At 40.7% G+C, this 20,065-nt stretch overlaps 4 protein-coding genes across 4 annotated transcripts; 2 read left to right on the top strand and 2 right to left on the bottom strand.

Moving 5' to 3' along the window:
- Positions 1-4,053: 4,053 nt before the first annotated feature.
- LOC119732096 lies at positions 4,054-6,922 on the top strand. Its single transcript, XM_038205484.1, has 3 exons — positions 4,054-4,428; positions 5,120-5,281; positions 5,848-6,922. Exons 1-3 carry the CDS (start codon positions 4,224-4,226, stop codon positions 6,150-6,152), a joined length of 672 nt encoding a protein of 223 aa, XP_038061412.1. The 5' UTR covers positions 4,054-4,223; the 3' UTR covers positions 6,153-6,922.
- A 108-nt stretch (positions 6,923-7,030) lies between these two features.
- LOC119732095 (microfibril-associated glycoprotein 4-like) lies at positions 7,031-9,438 on the top strand. Its single transcript, XM_038205483.1, has one exon. The coding sequence runs from the start codon at positions 7,916-7,918 to the stop codon at positions 8,960-8,962; it is 1,047 nt and encodes a 348-aa protein (XP_038061411.1). The 5' UTR covers positions 7,031-7,915; the 3' UTR covers positions 8,963-9,438.
- A 4,786-nt stretch (positions 9,439-14,224) lies between these two features.
- Positions 14,225-15,326, bottom strand: LOC119731883 (microfibril-associated glycoprotein 4-like). Its single transcript, XM_038205165.1, has one exon. The coding sequence runs from the start codon at positions 15,324-15,326 to the stop codon at positions 14,277-14,279; it is 1,050 nt and encodes a 349-aa protein (XP_038061093.1). The 3' UTR covers positions 14,225-14,276.
- Positions 15,327-18,726: 3,400 nt separating this feature from the next.
- LOC119731880 (microfibril-associated glycoprotein 4-like) lies at positions 18,727-19,841 on the bottom strand. The gene has a single exon (XM_038205164.1). The coding sequence runs from the start codon at positions 19,735-19,737 to the stop codon at positions 18,727-18,729; it is 1,011 nt and encodes a 336-aa protein (XP_038061092.1). The 5' UTR covers positions 19,738-19,841.
- Positions 19,842-20,065: the final 224 nt, after the last annotated feature.

Below are 20,065 nucleotides of genomic sequence, written 5' to 3'. Positions count from 1 at the left end.
GGGCAAAACATATTTTTGCCAAAAAAAATGCCTGTTTTTCTCAACACATTCTCCATTTATCAGTTTTAGAGAAGGGCAGGGACATTTAGCCCCCCAACTCATTAAATTTAAAATTGAACTCATTTTTTCCCCTTCTGTTTTCTTTTTTTTGCTTTCGGGGGGGGGGGGGGGCAAGTGCCCCCCTTGCCCCCCCCCCCTTGCGACGCCCATGCCTACTTATGTTACACCTGTGAATGGTCACTTATATTTCCGGGGAAGTGGGCAACAATTTATATTCGTTATGGTGAAGGGGGTGTTTTTTATGTATTAAGTAGTAGTTAATGTCATTATAACAGTTCGTGTTTTTATTATGGTGATGGGGTTGTAGAGCAAAGTATTGTAACACGTTTATTTGCAGAAGAGAGTAAAACTATAAGAAAGGACATATTGGAGCACTTCATAATTATGTCAAGCACCACATGTTAAATGTATTTATTACAAAACTGTGAAAATGAAATCAGGTACAATGCACACACAATTTTTTTAGTAATAATGTATTTGCATTCAATACAGGGTAGTACTTTGACAAAACTCAGGGGATATAATTGTAGCAAATTTTCGGAGCGATTTTCGTAAGGGACGTCGGTCCAGGCTTGTTTAGCATAGGCAAAAACATTCCATGAAAGACTTTCAAGCGAGACGGGTAATCATTCCATAATTATTCTTGGATACAACTAAGCCAAGGATATAACTTTAAAAAAGGATGGACATAAAACAGCAGAAAAGAGTGATTATTTTTGCACTATTTCATTTTCATGACTTCTAAATAATAAAATTATGGCTAGAAGAAAAATGTGTTTTGAATGGGTAAAGAGAAAAAGCACGTCACGTCTTCGTCTTGAGTCGAGATTCTTGCTTTGGGAACTGGTTGAAGCATGCACTGGAGCATGCTTGGAGCATGGTTGGAGCTGGTCATGTGATGTGGGTGTCATCGGGAGTCCTGTGTAAAGGAGTAACAAAGAAAACTTGTAAAAAAATACATCGGCTAACAATAGCTACAAATAAATTGTTCCTGCGCGGTTTGTGCCTTACGATTCTGCGCGCCGTGCGTGCTCACGGGTGTCGGACGCTTCGCCCCATTTCCACGTCGCCCCATGTCACTTCGCCCCTAACCACTTCGCCCCATCCCCACTTCGCCCCATCCCCACATCGCCCCATCTCCGCTTCGCCCCATCCCCACTTCGCCCCATCCCCGCTTCGCCCCATCCCCACTTCGCCCCATCCCCACTTCGCCCCATGTAGTATAAAAAAGGGAAGGCTAGGGGTGCAGACCAAATAAACTGCCAAAGACCCCAGATAATAAATGCTCCCAATTCTAGAAACTCAGGAAAAATACAAACTCTCTGATGAGGTGCTCGAGACACAGATGAGAGAAATGATGGCTTAAATAAAATCATCAGCCGCTGGATTCAAAAGAATCCCGTAGGTATGGGTCAGTGAGTTCAAAGGAACTCACTGCCTTGAGGAAAATGTTCCGTCAAAATGTGTCTGATATGTGAGACTTACAACTTCATTGATGAGATTGGTTCCTCCAAGAGTGAAATTAGGATGTCAAAGGTATTGTCGTTCTCAGATAAGTGGGAGACGGGTTGGTATAGCCGGGTTGGGAACAAAGTTGGATCTTTTACTTCAAGCTTTTTTCTCGGTAGGGGAGAGCCTAGCTTGAGAGGTTGGTTATGAATTGTTCATTTGGTGATGGGCTAATTCTTTCCGTTGGTTAGCAATTAGTGAATCTATTGAAATAGTTTTTTTTTAAGCCAAAAAAATAGATGAGATTTTTTTTTTACATGTAACGGCTGGGGCGAAGTGGGGATGGGGCGAAGTGGGGATGGGGCGAAGTGGGGATGGGGCGAAGTGGGGATGGGGCGATGTGGGGATGGGGCGAAGTGGGGATGGGGCGAATAGGTTAGGGGCGAAGTGACATGGGGCAACGTGGAAATGGGGCGAAGTGTCCGACATTCGTGCTCACAGCACATCGCGCAGAAATCGCCATCTTTATTTTCGGGTTGCGTGTTTTCGCTGTGCTGTCATCGTAATTCCCCCCCCCCCCCCCAAATTTCTCTAAAAAAAAATCAAAACCCGGCCCTCTATCTATGACATACCTGTTTATTGAGAATGTCTCCAACTATTTTGGTCGGGCTTTTTTAAAGTGGATTTTGTTCCCTATAGGAACCGGGCCCTTCTACTAAATACTACACGATCGCCATGTCCGAGGCCCTCGCGATTGGGTCACACTTTTCACAAACAACAATTGTCATTGCCAGCAGTGGTGTTCGAAAGAATACTTATAATCCTTTGCCAGAGGTGTTCGAAAGAATTACTACTAACTATAATCTATAATGTGTCATAGCACAAACCGGACTTACCATTGAAAGAGAAAATTGTAGCATAATCAATGCATCAAACGACCATCAAACGAAGCTAGTAGTGCTGAGAAAATGTGGGGCAAGCATGCCTTCAGCTTTGCATGTTGCATGGAATACCGTTGCATGCGCTGCAGCGCATGCTCCTCTATACGAACGTATACGTATACGTGGCACGACAGGTGTAGCGTGAATATCCGACTCCATGAAATGTGGACTCATTGGTAGTCCTGCGCACGCGTGAGTACGATACTGTGCTATTTTTAGGATCATTTTGGGAGAGTGACCTGTCACGTACGTGCGAGGGATCAACCAATAATAGGGAAATAGGGGTCCGATTTTCATAGGAGTCGAATTTTCACGTGACACCGGCCCGTACGCAAGATGGCGGCCGGCTTAATGGGGAAAGGAATTCTGGGAAATATGGGGTGAAAATAGCCGGGCCCCGTTCCGCATCCCCCGCAGCCAACAGGCGCGATGGGGACGGGAGACCGGTCGGAGACCGGTCGGGAAAATGGCAGCGCCCCCGAATCATTTTCGTGATTGTAGTATAGATGCCACTGCTGCCAAACATTATTACATTCAGCCTACAGAGGGCGACACACGCCTCAACAAGGTGTAATAATCTTTAGACGCAGCATCGTAAAAGTCGAATTCAAACAAACTAGATGAAAATGCTCCACCAAAGCTCTAAACATACAAAGTGCTAAATAGTACACCTGAAGATTCATTATTTAGCATTATCCTCTTAGCACTTGTATAGTGACTGCACTTGCAGTGCTGGTTTCCCTTGGAGTGCAATCATAATATTAAACTTACATTCTACACGGGGTCCGGAATTGGGACAAAATATGAACATTTACAGTAAGCCCTGACGTCAGTGGTGCACCCGGGGGGGGGGGGGGGGGGCGCAGGGGGGGGGGGGGGGGGTGAGCCCTCCCCCCCCCCCCCAAAAAGAAGGTTGTCCATTTGTTTTTCTTAATAGACCTACATATCGGCGAGGGTGGTATGGGGTAGTCCTCCCCAGTCCATAATTACTGACCCTATATATAAAAGAGCCAACACAAAAAACCGTTAATGCACCACTAGGACAACAGGATGACATCAAGGGTGGAGTTTAAATTGATATCATTGGAAGACACTCAGGTTCCCGGGACTCTTTTTCCCCTTAAATTTAAATTATCTCAACGATGAATTTGAAGAAGAAAATAGTCCAAGAAAATATGAGGTCCATCTCACTATTCATTAGTCTACTGTGGCAGCTTGCCGATAGCTGTTCTTTAGAATGCTTTAATTTAACTAGTTGACTCGACAAATACAAGGCTGTGACGCCATGCCCGAGTTCTTTTCTCATGAATACAAATAATGTTTCCATTAAAACTACTTAATCATTTATTATATTGTTTCACCCGCCGTCGAAATTGTTTCACCCGCTTTGGATTGTATAAAACCTAGAGAAACTCTGCATGCAAGATCTACAACTGTTATATACACGTAGGAACATTCAATTCAGTCGGTTGGACATGGAGTGATGGTCAATCAAGCGAAGAAAGAGGAAAATGAAGGTACATGTATATGCAAAAATCCATCCCTTTATTAGCCCGAGGCTATATCGATCGACTGGCGGTTTTATAATGAGAAAAACGTACTTAGGCTGGATCAACGTGGATGAGCCAATTCCACACAATAACCATTGTTGCGTTACTGTGGAAACTGTATGACAACAAGAGGCCATTTTGCAGACATTAGGCTCATTGTGCCAGGGAGTGGTGAAGTTCCCGTTTTGACACGGATTCCAAAGTAAGGAACTGCTGGCTGGAAATGAAAAACCCGCGTAAAATGTTGGAGTTAGTTTTGGCTCTTGGGTTTGTTAGTACCCTCTCTTTGCTGCCCGTGCGAGGGAAGATGTGTAGCGCCATGATCAAGGCTGCACCCGGTGATGATCTGACCGCGCTTCGTGACAAGGCTTTCGTGGCTTTCAGAACCGAGTGCCGTGGTAAACAAGGAAATCTCGACGACACCAAATGTAAGTGATTCTAAAACACCTCGTTACTATTGCAATTCCAAGCGTGGGTAAAGTATAATGACTTACAAGGAAAAACTAAAAATGATGGGGGTTTCTATAATGTTTGTATATAACAAAATGAGAACCATGGTTGGCACTAAAATTGTTCATTAGAAGAATCTATGTAAATGTATGAAAACAATGGAGTCGTCACTCTGATGTCACTATAATGCATTTGTGTAATTTGTGTCCTCTTTTTAGATTAGTTTGACTATTTCTAGAGATATATTTTAAACTCTTCTGTTTGTCACTTCGTCAAATTCAATAGCAAAACAGCAATGCCATCTAATGTATATGTTCAAGTTAAGGAGCTTTAGTGTTTTAGGCAACATTCTTTCTATATCGTCATGCCCTTAGTATTATTAAGTACAAGGCAAAACAATCCTTTAACTTTATATATAAATCGTTCTACGGTAAGTTGAGTAAGAGCCTACATTGGATTGCCCGTCCAACAGCGCCCCCAACTATCAGAATACAGAACGATATAATGGTCTTTATATATATTACACACCCAACAACAGTAGATCTCCATTGGTAGCCCTGTGTTATATTGGTGTTCTATCAGGTCATTTACGTGTAGCCTACAATTATTGTCTTATTAATATCATTCGGTTTTCACTGTTTATTTCCGTATTATTTGGGGTTCACTTAGCTTGCTCGTTCACTACGGAGCCGTCCATGCCTCCAATTGCCACGTTCATCTTGCAGCCGATGAGGGCGCCTTTCCGGTTGGACTTGGAAGTAAAAACCCCAAGCAGTGCCAATGTAGTCTTGGCGGAGGAAAAGACAGAAGTATCCGTCTTTGCCTGGATAAGTGAGTGTTCCAAACTGTTATTTATTCATTTCAATTTTTACGGGCAAAAGTAACAAACAAAGAGAATAATTGAGTGATTGTGACAGGAGATATCTGTCCACATTTTTCTTGGAAGAATGAAAGTTTTCATAATTTTGGCATGCCCCTTTTATTTCAGACGATAATCAAACAATTAAACAAGATAATGTGTCGTGTAATTATTGTATGGGAAGCAACGAGATATAATAGGGGAGGCTATTGCGATAAATCTTGCGAGGTATAATCTGTTTGGAAAAACATCGCTATGAACTTTCGCTTTCTGGGCTCTGTATAAAATACATGAATTGATTTACGAAACACACGGCTTTGTCTTTGTCTCCAGCCCAAGATTCACAACCGTCCTGCTGCGTTCAAACTGAATAAAACTCACCGAACATTGTCAGTTGGAAAAGAAAAGGAGTCAATTGTTCAGCCAGTCTTCTGACTCAGGGGACTAAAGTCAAGTTGCTAGAGCTCAAAGCCACACACAAAGACAAGGTTTCGTAAACCCTATAATATAATCGAAACTGTTTTATTGATATCAACAGCCTTGGGTGGCTGGAGCGGAAAGAAGTCGGTCATCCGAGCCTGTTTCGATTGTCAAGACTTGTTGGGTGGGCGTTCAGTGGACAACGAGGAAGGTATCGTAAGTGGCATTGAGAGTCACCCCTTCTGGATCGAGTACAAGCACGGCGTGGTGACCGTCGGCAAAGGAGGACAGGAGGAAGCTTTCTTGGAGTGGGACGCCGCTGCGTATCATCAGCGCAACATATCAATTACCCCGGTGTACGTTGGTATAAGTTCGTGGACAGGGGAATCCGCGCACTGGGTTTTCCACCATTTCTGTGCCTAAGAAAGGCAAAAGCAATGGGCCTAATTTTTGGGCTTAGGAGGTACGAAAAGATGCAATACGTATATTGAGGCATTTTACCAAATATATTTTATTCTAAGAATTATAGATTCAAAAAAATCCTTCTGAAGTTTGGCAACCCATAAAGTCACGTCAATAAACTGAAGTTCAGTCTGTTGTTGGCATGCACTAAAAAATAGAGCACCCTTATTCGTTTAACATAAATGGCAAATTTGACGATCCATTTTTGAAAACGTCACAGTTGTTTTTACACATGTGCTTATGGGAGCCAAGTGGGGACGAGGTTGACACCCTACCTGACTTTCGTGAACCTTATTTGATAGTGATCAAGCGAAAGTGATGAAATTAGACGTGGGGTATGTCTTTCTGTTGAAAGTGTTCGCTTATGTTTTTCATTCACGCTTATGGGTGCAGACTCTTAAAAGGCCCGAAATTGAGCGTACACGTACACCGGCCATATCACGCCCACACATTCCCCAGCATTGGAGCATTTTAGGGGCATGAACTTGACAGTTTGTAAAAAAGAAGGGTTGAAGCCGTGAAGAGGACTGCGAGCTCATGCGAAATTCGCATGAAATTAGGCCCTAAAATTGTTCTATTTTGCAATGAGCGTAGGAGTCCTTGGGGGGATTGCGATGGGGTTTATGACTACTTTTAAGGGTGATCCTCTTTGGATGAAATTTTCTTCCAAAGGTTATCAGTTAACCCCCAAAAATTGACAGAACATGAAAGATGATGAAATATCGTGTCTTAAACACCTTGGAGAGTTGTAAGTATTTTCTATCTTTTTTTTGAAGTGGGTGTAATTATCACTGAAGCCTATGGCCATTTATTTACTGGTCTGCAACGTTATAATCTGAACTAGTCTTTGCAAATGTTGCACATTTGTCACTTTATAGTTATAAAGCTTTGTTATTAACTATTGTCAAGTGAGTGTAAGTTCTATATGAGTGATGCGTTATTAGATTTTAACAATTTATAGTACGACGATCAGATGTTTTTACATTGTTTCAGTAATGCAATCGGTACGTCAAAAATAAGCACGCGTTGTTGGGATTTTGCTGGGCACAACTCCAAATATTCGTGGCTCTCCACGTATTTCAATTATAAATTCAGGCTGTCAGTTCAGTTTAGCAATCGTTTATGTTGAGAGCAGTCAGCCTGTGGCCTTCGGCACAAGGAGTAGGCATAATAACCAGAGAAGTGTCCCTTGAAAACGACAATGCTTCAGTAGCATCGCGGGGAGTGTTGAATCAATATCACAAGACACTTTATGTTCGTCATGGGAACGACTGCTGAACTGAGGATGCCTTTCTTACTCGGCACGGCGCTGAAATTAAAAAATAAATATATATATATATGTACTTTCATTCAATTTTGAGAAAAGATCAAAACAGCCGTGAAATTTGGATGAACGTAGCGGCAGCCGCAGTGGCCTGCTGCGGTACCTCTATTACAGCGTTGTGTATTGAATGACCACAATTAATCAAACTAATGGACTCCAATGCCAACTAATGTACGTTTCTCCATATCTTGCAAGGTTAGAATATTACACACGCCTCTATTACAGCATTCAGCGGGAAAACTGAATAATCACAAGGAATGACGTATAACTTCGGTAACCAATCCGTGAATTACACATCCTCTGCCTCTACCAATTTCCTTTCCATGCAATACCAAAATTCAACACCATCGAGCCGCGGTTTCATTCAAGTTGTCTACGTTTTGGTGTTAAGTAGTTTCAGATGGAGAAAATGGCAAAACAGATCTTTGGTTTGGAGTTATTTTACATTATATCCCTTGTATACCAGGGAGCTATTTTGTCTGTCTCCGGAGTTGAGACTTCATCTTATACAGGGGAATATACGTTTTATGCCGCTGAAAATCGTGCCGTGAGAGATTTTGCATTTGCAACCAAAACTGTGCGCTCTCGTGTCATTTGTGGACGGGAATGCAGCATGGATGAACGTTGCAAGTCGTTTAACTTTTACGACTGCAATAAAATGTGCGAGTTGAACCTTGCCACAAGACGAGAGCATCCCGAAGACTTCAATGCAACTCAAGGGAGTGTGTACTTTGATGCAGATGAGGACACACCTCTCTACTCACTGACTGATAGCTCCTTCAATCGCTACAGAAGTTGCAAGATGTTTTTATATGCCGGTTATTATTCAAGCGGTATTTTCACAATCTACCCAGAGGGATTAGGTAATGGCGGTCTTTGTGTCTACTGCGACATGGAAACTGACGGCGGAGGATGGATCGTGTTTCAGAGGCGACAGGATGGCAGCGTGGACTTCTACCGTAACTGGGCCGAGTACCAGTCTGGCTTTGGCGATCTGTCCGGTGAGTTTTGGTTGGGCAATGACAACTTGGTGACTCTTACGTCTGATGATTCACGTGGGACATGGGAGCTACGAGTTGATTTAGAGGACTGGGAGAACAACACGGCATGGGCAAAGTACTCAGATTTCAAACTATCCCGGGGTAACTACAGTCTGATTATTGGCCGATACAATGCCAGCAGCACTGCCGGTGACTCTCTTGGGCCCCACAAAGGAAGTCCCTTCACAACAAAGGATCGTGACAATGACGCATGGGGGGCAGAAAATTGTGCACAAACCTACACTGGAGCCTGGTGGTTTGATAAATGTTTTACATCTCACTTGAATGGTGCATATTACCCACAAGGCCATGTAGGATTTGCCGAGGGCGTGCAATGGAGGAAATGGAAAGGGTATACGTATTCTTTGAAAAAGTGCAGCATGAAAATGCGTGAATTGGGACCGTGAATATTGTATAAGTTGCAAACACGGCACTAGTCTTAAAATTAAACATATATAATGAACATTTTTGCCTATGGATACTGGGAGTGGGAGGGGGCACGGGAACTTCCCCAATGACGTAGCGATCGGAATGGGTGTTCGAGTGTTGTTCCCCCTCCTTCACGCCCATAAAAAAAATAGAGAAAAAAGAAAACTGAAACGGCGGTTTGGCTTTATTTAGTGTAGAAAATGTAACAATAGAAAGTATTTGGCAGGTTCCTTTTATGCTGCTACGAGACTGTATATAACACATACATTGTACATGTACAAATATATATATAGACAAAATGTATAATTAACTGCGCCCAAAAATGGCAAATGACGTCCAATCGTCCCCTCCCCCTTTATGAACTTTGGAAAACGCGACCCTGAAGAGTTACTCTCTGAGCTACTGCTGGGTAACGGCAGCGGCCCTTTTTTTTTCATTTCAAAACATCAACCCCCTAACCCCTCCCAACAAAAAAAATTCAATAGAAAATAAATAAATATTATAAAATAAAAATTAATTAATAGAAATTAAAGTCACCGCAAACAAGGAGATTGTCATTTGAGAAAAATGCGAGTGGCTCTAAAAAAACTGAGAACTCATTGAAAAATGTCTCTAAAGTAACACCATACTTTTTGATGTATGGCATTCTCTACACGATGACAAGTCTCATTGAAGCAGAGTGTGATGAGACTGTAAAATCCCCAAGGTCAAAGGATTTAAAGGGTGTGCAATATGTAAACAATTTTACTATATGTAAACAATATTACCCATCTGCACATAGAACACGAATCTTCACTGAATTACACCACGTGGTTATAATCAGACAGTTCTTGTGAAATAGCGTAAATGGGTTCAATTTGCGGAGTAGGGTCACCCCTTCAATAGCGAAAAAAGGTGGGTGAATCGAACTTTTCCAGAGCATTACTCTATTCAACGTGAAATTAATTTATCGCATTCTTTATAATTTATCGATAAGTTGCAGCAAAAAACAACAAATGATTTCAAACTGTCTAGTGCTCACAAAAGAACAAAGGACAAAATTCCAAATGTTTTTCAGTCTTGATGGAAAAACACATAATGTACAAGTTAAACATTTCATCAAATAAATGTAGTCAAACAATAGTATAAACTCCTCCTGCCAATTTCCTCCTGCCAAGGCGTACAAGTGAAAAGCTTTTCTAATAATCCGCAAAGTCATCGTAGTTACGGATATATGCGATTTCAGCTGTTTACAATGTGGTTTTGTCGATGCGCGTAAACAGATGTAGATATAAATGAAAAAAAGCCGACTGTTAACATGAAAATAACAGGTAGATATCCCATTTTTGTCATTAGTTAATCTGAAACTGAACATGCCACATAATGCAACGCATGTACTGTCTAATTTTGAAGATCAATTTTGAGAAAAATAAATAACTCAAATTTAATTTACCTTGAATGACAAGCGCTCATCTGGTATATCACGATACAAGGAGCAGAAAAAAAGGCTATATTTGGTTGGATCTGAAAGCGTTTATTTCACTATTTTGCCTGTACATTGCATAATATAAATAATGATATTGAATAAGCTGAGTGATAAGAACCAAACCATTATTGATTCTTATCACTCAGTTTGCTGTTTGCTTTTTTGCTTGTATATTGCGGCACAAAAAAAAAAGGTTCCAATGACCTATGACGTTGAATAAACCGAGTGACAAGAACCAATTCATGATTGATTTTTCCCGATTTATTTAGTTTCCTGTTTGCAAGAATGTGATTTTGTGTTTAGCAGCTGTAGGCAACTGGAACTATGCTTCAAAACAAGTATGTCTACCTTTCCATACAGCCCTGGTGGCGGATGTAGGGGGGGGGGGGCATCCGCTGACAAAGGTCATAAAGCTAGTAAAATTGAGCCAAAAATTATAATTGGAAAGCTAACGTTCCTTATTCATTCTCCAATAGTCTTTTACAGGGGATGGCCCCAGGCCCCACCTATCGGGGCATGACGTTTGGAATTCCCTCACTCAACCCCGTTGATATCACCCGACCCCCTCCTCCCAAGATTACTCGTAGCTAGATCCGCCTCTGATGCCGCCACTTCAACTTTGATTTGAGTCCTAAAACAGTAACTAATTTCCAGCTCTGATCATTCCGAACTTCGTTGAGAATCGTTCAACAATCTTTGAAACGTCACCCCTTTAACGAAACATTGAAACCCCAATCAAAACCATTACTGGTTAAGGAACCTGAAAAAGTTACATTAGCCTACTTCAGATATGGCGGACACAATAGGAGGGCGCTATTTGCTTTGGGTAAATACAAAAGAGTTTACCCAAATCAAACAGCACCCTACTTTTGTGTCTGCAATAACTCAAATAGGCTAAAAGATTATGTGTAGATCTCGATTCAGAATCCTCGGAATACATTTTGCATATTCTTGGATTTCGAAACCGCAACAATATTATCATACTTGCATGTCTTTTGGTTTTGCATTTAGGCCAAAAATGCAACCAAGAAAAGACGTCAAAAGTCTACGTCTAGAAGACGTCTTAAAGACGTCGTGTGCCCACTGGGTATAGTCCATTACGTGCTATTGTGCTATCGAATCAGGATACAGGAAGCTTTTCCGTCTTTTGTCTGATTATGCATTAATACACCACTGAACACTGCAGTATGATGGGAAGCATCAGCTGTAGAGCAAATTTGGGCGACGACTATTAGTCTACTAGTGGTTGACTTTTTTGTATGCACTGTTTGCTGCCCTCTACAGATTGGATGTCCTCTGTTCCCCTGCATGGATGGATAGTTATCTGTTACTGTACACATTGTGTGCTGCCCTCTATAAATTGGATGTTCGCTGGAAGTTCCCCTGAATGGATGGGATGGTACACTGTGTGCTGCCCTCTATAGATTGGATGCCCGCTGTTCCCCTCAATGGATGGGATGGTTCCCGGCAATATGTAAAGTATGTGCTGCCCTCTATAGATTGGATGTTTGTTGTTCGCCTCGCCATGCAAGCATGATAATCGTCGCGGTTTCGAAATCCAAGAAAATGCAGGAAAAGGGCCAAAATGTATTCCGAGGATTCTGAATCGAGATCTACACATAATCTATTAGCCTATTTGAGTTATTGCAGACACAAAAGTAGGGCGCTGTTTGATTTGGGTAAACTCTTTTGTATTTACCCAAAGCAAATAGCGCCCTCCTATTGTGTCCGCCATATCTGAAGTAGGCTAAAGTAACTTTTTTCAGGTTCCTTAACCAGTAATGGGTTTTGATTGGGGTTTTAATGTTTCGTTAAAGGGGTGACGTTTCAAAGATTGTTGAATGATTCTCAACAAAGTTCGGAATGATCAGGGCTGGAAATTAGTTACTGTTTTAGGACTCAAATCAAAGTTGAAGTGGCGGCATCAGAGGCGGATCTAGCTTCCAGTAATCTTGGGAGGAGGGGGGTCGGGTGATATCAACGGGGTTGAGTGAGGGAATTCCAAACGTCATGCCCCGATAGGTGGGGCCTGGGGGCATCCCCCGTCAAAGACTATTGGAGAATGAATTAGGAACGTGGGCATTCCAATTATAATTTTTGGCTCAATTTTACTAGTTTTATGACATTAGTCAGCGGATGAACCCCCCCCCCTACATCCGCCACCGGGGCTGTATGGAAAGGTAGACATACTTGTTTTGAAGCATAGTTCCAGTTGCCTACAGCTGCTCAACACAAAATCATATTCTTGCAAACAGGAAACTAAATAAATCGGGAAAAATCAATCATGAATTGGTTCTTGTCACTCGGTTTATTCAACGTCATAGGTCATTGGAACCATTTTTTTGTGCCGCAATATACAAGCAAAATAGCAAACAGCAAACTGAGTGATAAGAATCAATAATGGTTTGGTTCTTATCACTCAGCTTATTCAATATCATTATTTATATTATGCAATGTACAGGCAAAATAGTGAAATAAACGCTTTCAGATCCAACCAAATATAGCCTTTTTTCTGCTCCTGGTATCGTTATACTCCAGATGAGCACTTGTCATTCAAGGTAAATTAAATCTGAGTTATTTATTTTTCTCAAAATTGATCTTCAAAATTAGACAGTGCATGCGTTGCATTATGTGGCATGTTCAGTTTCAGATTAACTAATGACAAATATGGGATATCTACCTGTTCATTTCATGTTAACAGTCGTTTTTCCATTTATATTAACATATGTTACGCGCATCGACAAAACCACAATATAAACTGCTGAAATCGCATATTTCCGTAATAACTACGATGACTTTGCGGATTATTGGAAAAGCCTTTCACCCGTGACTAAAGTTTTGAATTGATACTATTGTTTTACTACATTTATTTGATGAAATGTTTAACTTGTACAATATGTGTTTTTTCCATCAAGACTGAAAAACATTTGGAATTTTGTCCTTTGTCCTTTTGTGAGCACTAGACAGTTTGAAATCATTTGTTGTTTTTTGCTGCAATTTATCGATAAATCATAAAGAATGCGATCAATTAATTTCACGTTGAATATAGTAATGATCCGGAAAAGTTCGATTCACCCACCTTTTTTTCGCTATTGATGGGGTAACCCTACTCCGCAAATTGAACCCATTTACGCTATTTCACAAGAACTGCCTGATTATAACTACGTGGTGTAATTCGGTGAAGATTCATGTTCTATGTGCAAATGGGTAAAATTGTTTACTTGCATTCCCCCACAATAACGTCCTCATTTTCTTCCGATATTCCTTTTCTCTATCCTTCCTTCCCCTTTTTTTATTTTATTAATTTATTAATGTTATTTTATTTTCTATTGATTATTTTTTGTTGGATGGGGTAAGGGGGTTGTTGTTTTGAAATGAAAAAAGGCCGCTGCCGTTACCCAGCAGTAGCGCAGAGAGTAACTCTTCAGGGTTGCGTTTTTCAAAGTTCATAAAGGGGGAGGGGACGATTGGACGTCATTTGCCATTTTGGAGCGCAGTTGATTATACATGTTGTCTATATATAATTGTACATGTACAATGTATGTGTAATAATACAGTCTCGCAGCAGCATAAAAGGAACCTGCCAAATACTTTCTATTGTTACATTTTCTACACTAAATAAAGCCAAACCGCCGTTTCAGTTTTTCTTTTTTCTCTATTTTTTTATGGGCGTGGAGGTGGAAAAACAGCACTCGAACACCCATTCCGATCGCTACGTCATTGGAGAAGTTCCCGTGCCCCCTCCCACTCCCAGTATCCATAGGCAAAATGTTCATTATATATGTTTAATTTTAAGACTAGTGCCGTGTTTGCAACTTATACAATATTCACGGTCCCAATTCACGCATTTTCATGCTGCACTTTTTCAGAGAATAGTAATACCCTTTCCATCTCTCCCATTGCACGCCCTCGGCATATCCTACATGCCCTTGTGGGTAATAAGGACCATTCAAGTGAGAGATAAAACAACCATTAAACCACCAGGCTCCTGTGTATTGTTGTGCACAATTATGATTTGCCGCGTCCTTTGTTGAGAAGGGCTGTCCTCTGTGAAACCTGTAGGCAGCATAATCGCGGTTATACCCAAGAGAGTCACCGGCAGTGCTGCTGGCATTGTATTGACCAATGATCAGATTGTAGTTAACCGGGGATATTTTGAAATCTGAGTACTTTGCCCATGCCGTGTTGTTTTCCCAGTCCTCTAAATCAACTCGTAGCTCCCATGTTCCACGTGAATCATCAGACGTCAGAGTCACCAAATTATCGTTGCCTAACCAGAACTCACCGGACAGATCACCAAAGCCAGACTGGTACTCGGCCCAGTTACGGTAGAAGTCAACGCTGCCATCTTGTCGCCTCTGAAACACGATCCATCCTCCGCCGTCAGTTTCCATGTCACAGTAGACACGAAGACTGCCATTACCGAATCCCTCTGGGTAGATTGTGTAGGTACCGCTTGAACGATAACCGACATCTAAGAGCATCTTGCAACTTTTGTAGCGATTCAAGGAGCTATCAGTCAGTGAGTAGAGAGGTGTGTCCTCATCTGTATCAAAGTACACACTCCCTTGAGTTGCATTGAAGTCTTCGGGATGCTCTCGTCTTGTAGCAAGGTTCAACTCGCACATTTTACTGCAGTCGTTAAAGTTATAAGACTTGCAACGTTCATCCATGCTGCATTCCCGTCCGCAGATGACACGAGATCGCACGGTTTTGGTTGCATATGCAAACCCTTGTAGTTTAAGATTGTCAGCAGCATAAAATGTATGTTCCCGTGTGTAAGATGAAGTTCCCAATCCGGAGACAATCAAGATAGTACCTTGGAATACCAATGACACTACGTAAAATAACTCGAAAACAAAGTTGTGTTTCGCCATTTTGCATCTGAGACTTCTTAACACCACAACGTAGATGACGTGAATGGTATCGTTGATCGCTGGTGATGGAATTTGGTATTGCATAGAAAGAAATGGGTAGAGGCAGACGATAGGTAAGTCACTGATTGGTCTACAGGGGGTAATACGTCATTCCCTGTTATTGGTCAGTTTTCCCGCCAGTAACAAACCGTAGCATTTGATTGGCTAACTGTTGTGATGCAGGAGTGATAAGAGTAGTCTTCTTTCTTCGTAAGATAAGGTAACACGTTACGTAGCATTAAATTCTTATTTGGTTTAGTTGCTGGTCACCTTATTGAATTCGGTCCTGTAATAATAAAGATGCAGCCTTTGATATCAATTTCACGCTCTCTGATTCTATTCTCAATATTTAATAAGAAAGCCCTTCTGGATTCCACCAACCATCACTTAATGAAGACGCCTTGAATTTCGGCAGCATTCTTAATTACGAAGCAGTACCGATGATAACAAGCCGACCTCCTACAATAGATATTTTGGTCCCTCGATTTAATAAGAATAGGTTAGACTGGGGAGTATTGCTGTTTGCGATAGTTACTATGACTACACTCTTCGGCTGGTACAGTTCGAAATTATTTCTTCGATGCCAAGGTATACAGCTAGCCTGCTGACTGGCGCTGTTTGTCATAATGCGGTACTGGCATTAAAAATAGCAGCACTCTTTAACTGTAGTATAATAAATGTCATAGACGAAGAGGAAAGTTGGTTGGTGAATTATAACCAAATTTACGGTTTCGTTGCTATCAAGAGGAACCCAGATCCGAGTTCTGTTTATTTATTTAACAACAAATATTGTTTTGTTGATACCCAGTGAAAAACAATAGTGATATTTTTGAGAACAATCACCGTCATTTCAATTGAGCAAGGCCTCATTAAATCTTTGGAATTAATAATTTATTTACGGGCAACAATGTACCCTATCACGTATACAGCGAATTTGGACAAATAGGTTTGTTTGCCTTTGTTTTGTAATCAATGGTGCTCGGTCATCTGTGAGTGAATAGGTACACGAACTAATATTTAAGATGAAACCTCTTTGACATTGTACAATTTCCTAGCGTGTACACGTGAGCCCATTGTTTTTGGATTACCTTTATTTTGATACACCCTGCATGTAGATGGAAAGGTAGATATATTTGTATTGAAGCATAGCCCCAGCGTGTCACAGCTGCTTCACACAGTACTAGAATCGAATTCTTAAAAAAAACGAAAACATTTAATAAATCGGGAAAAATCAATCATGGATTGGTTCTCGTCACTCGGTTTATTCAACGTCATTGGTCATTGGAACCTGTTTTCTTTGTGCCGCAATATACAAGCTAGACAAGAATTATTGATAAGAATGAATAACACTGAGTTTGGTTCTTATCGCTCAGGTTATTCAATGCCTTAGGTCAATATTAATTTTATATAATGCAGTAACTATACAAGCAGACAAGCAAAATGTCACATTTAGATCCACCCCAAATAGTCTATATATAGGTCGGGCTACCTTGTTTTACACTCCAAACAAGTAGTCGTCGTTTAAGGTAAATATTGAGATAATTCATTTTTCTTCAAATTAAAGGTTTTCCCGTTCAAATTCGCAACTTGTTCATTCATTCAGAAAGAATGTTCATTCCATTTCTGAGAGGTGTCAGGGATTCGAGTATGAATACGGTTTCTAATTAGCAGGTAGAGCTTTCAATTCCATAAATGTTATGAAACAAGCTTGTCTTCAAAGTTTTCGTGCAAGCAAATCTCATTGTGTTAGTTGGTTTTGGAATTAGCACGAAAAAGTAGAACTTGATACAAGTATTCATTCAAGGGCAATGACATTATGGTTCAACGTCATGTGGAAATTGCATTATGCTAAACGTCAATCGCATTGGCTTTCAAATATATCAGTTTCGTTGAAACATATCGTGGTTTTATTGAAAGAAATGGCTGTGATTTTTAATATCTCTTTTTGAGGTTCCAATTCATCGAAATGATCACACCTCTTATGAAAGAACCACTTTGGTGTCAATCTATAAATGTGTTAAGTTTATCTAGTTTTATCGTCAAGTGTCCACCTAATCTGTTTCTATTACATTGACACTTTCCAATTGTTTAAGGTCTACGAAATGTGTTGTGCATTCTTTTCAAGCCATCATACTTTTCTTATAACAGGCTAGTCGGCTGTACATTCCTTGATAAACCTTTCTTAACGGTCATTTTTGACACATGCCTTGAACAAATTTCACTGAATTTGAACATGGGCGGAACTGCAATCCAAAGCTCTCAAATTACATGCCCGAGTTATGTGATTTGCTGCCCACTTTTCACTCATGGACAAAGATACAATGAAATATTTTGATTGGGGGGGGGGGCCATTTTTAGCCTTTTTCATGTGCTTTGGATGAAAGTTGCAAGACCGCATGAGCGTGGTTTGAAATTGGACGAGAAAACCTCATATTAACCAAAGTAGAGGTGCATGTATGCCTTAAAAACTGGACATATTCAGTTTCAGATCAACTAGCATTGGTTTTTCCTTTTGAACTTCCACTTTTCATGTAACTTATTACATGTTAATTGCATGACGACAAAACCATTAATTTTAAACTCTCTCGTTTACGAATTACTGTAAGGCAATTAGTAAACGGTCCTAGTGACTAACTAGATTGCAAAAGCAGACCAAAAAGCTTTAATATTTCAAGGAGGCATAAGTGAATTCTTTGAAAATAAAGATAGACATAAAAAATCTCTATGCACTATGCATTTGTTCAATATTAATGAACGTTTCACAAAAATAATACCAAGACATTCTCTATGGGTCGGGGTAGTCTATTTCTCTTTATACTACATTTTATACCTTTATATTTGTTCGTGTTATTATGGGTAAAATCGTCACCTTTTTCACAAAGAGCCATATGTAAGGATTTTGAAGAAAAAGTCTACTGGAGATAATCGCAAAAGAGGTTTCTTTTATTTCCAAACTGTAAAAAATACCACTTTGCAACAACTTTGTGCAGTAGTAAAACCATTATATGATTCTATGAAAGCTGAATTTGAACGTGATCCCAGTAATTATAATTAATACAGTAGTTAATTTGTGAAAAATAATTAGCAAAGATATTTTGCTTACAGAAACATGTCAAAATGGTTAAGTACAATGTTTCAAAGCAAAAAAGTGAAAAAATCGAAATCAAAATCGAAAACATTGTATTTTTTTAAATAATTATGTGGTTCTTCGTGAAAATGGTGACGAAATATTGGCTGCATCTTCTGTTTTCCATTGTGTTTGAATTGCAAAAATGCGACTTAAGACTCATTGGGGTCATATTCCATTGGTAAAAAAAACTATTTTTATTTGCAAGAGCCGTGTTTGCAACGTATCAGAGGTTTATGGTCTCAATTCACGCATTTTCATGCTGCACGTTTTCAGAGAATAATAATACCCTTTCCATGTCTCCCATTGCACTCCAATGCTATGTTGGACACGCCCAAATGGGTGATATGGACCATTCAAGTGAGAGAGAAAACAATGTTTAAACCACCAGGCTCCTGTGAAGTATTGTGCACAATATGATGAACCCGAATCTTTTGTTGAGAAGGGACGTCCTCTGTGATTACCAAGAGAGTCACCGGCAGTGCTGTTGGCATCGTATCGGCCAATATTCAGATTGTACTCACCCGGGGATATTTGGAAATCTGAGTGCTTTGCCCATGCTGTGTTGTTCTCCCAGTCCTCTAAATCAACTCGTAGCTCCCATGTTCCTTGTGAATCATCAGACGTCAGAGTCAACAAGTTGTCATTACCCAACCAGAACTCACCGGACAGATCGCCAAAGCCAGATTGGTACTCGGTCCAGTTGCGGTAGAAGTCCACGCTGCCATCTTGTCGCCTCTGAAACACGATCCATCCTCCACCGTCAGTTTCCATGTCACAGTAGACACGAAGACCGCAACTACCGAATCCCTCTGGGTAGATTGTGTAGATACCGCTTGAACGATAACCGGCATCCAAGAGCATCTTGCAACTTCTGTAGCGATTCAAGGAGCTGTCAGTCAGTGAGTAGAGAGGTGTGTCCTCATCCGCATCAAAGTACACACTTCCTTGAGTTGCATTGAAGTCTTCGGGATGATCTCGTCTTGTGGCAATGTTCAGCTCGCATATTTTACTGCAGTCGTTAAAGTTAAACGACTTGCAACGTTCATCCATGCCGCATTTCACTCCGCAAATGGCACGAGATCGCACAGTTTTGGTTGCATATGCTGATCCTTGTAGTGCGCGATTTTCTGCAGCGTACATGAGTTGTTGTCGTGTATGAAATTCATGCCCATTGACAAAAATCACCACTTCCAAAAATACCATCAGATTCACAACTTTGAAACTGGCGTACAGTTTTGCCATTGTAAAAGAATCTGATCAAGCGTGTTGTTTTTGAAATGTTCACTACAATGATATTAAGTCGAGCCTCGAACAAGAGAGTCAAGTTCTGATTGGATAAAGATACAGCCGGCTATGAATTATGAAAACGAATCCTCGAAATGACTGCATTGTCTTAATCTGTTAATCTTATGAGTTCGATGATAGGTTTCACGTCAGAACACGCAGTCCAACTTGTCCCGTACAATCAGCTTAGATCTGCTAAATTCATTGCATCAGACCATCGCTTACACTGCAGATATCAACGCGTTATCACAGCGCAGCGTCTGGAATGAAACTGGCGACGTAGCGC

The sequence above is a fragment of the Patiria miniata genome, unplaced genomic scaffold (assembly GCF_015706575.1).
Source record: "Patiria miniata isolate m_02_andy unplaced genomic scaffold, ASM1570657v1 HiC_scaffold_24, whole genome shotgun sequence".
NCBI lineage: Eukaryota > Metazoa > Echinodermata > Asteroidea > Valvatida > Asterinidae > Patiria > Patiria miniata.
This window is presented reverse-complemented; position numbering and strand designations above follow the sequence as displayed.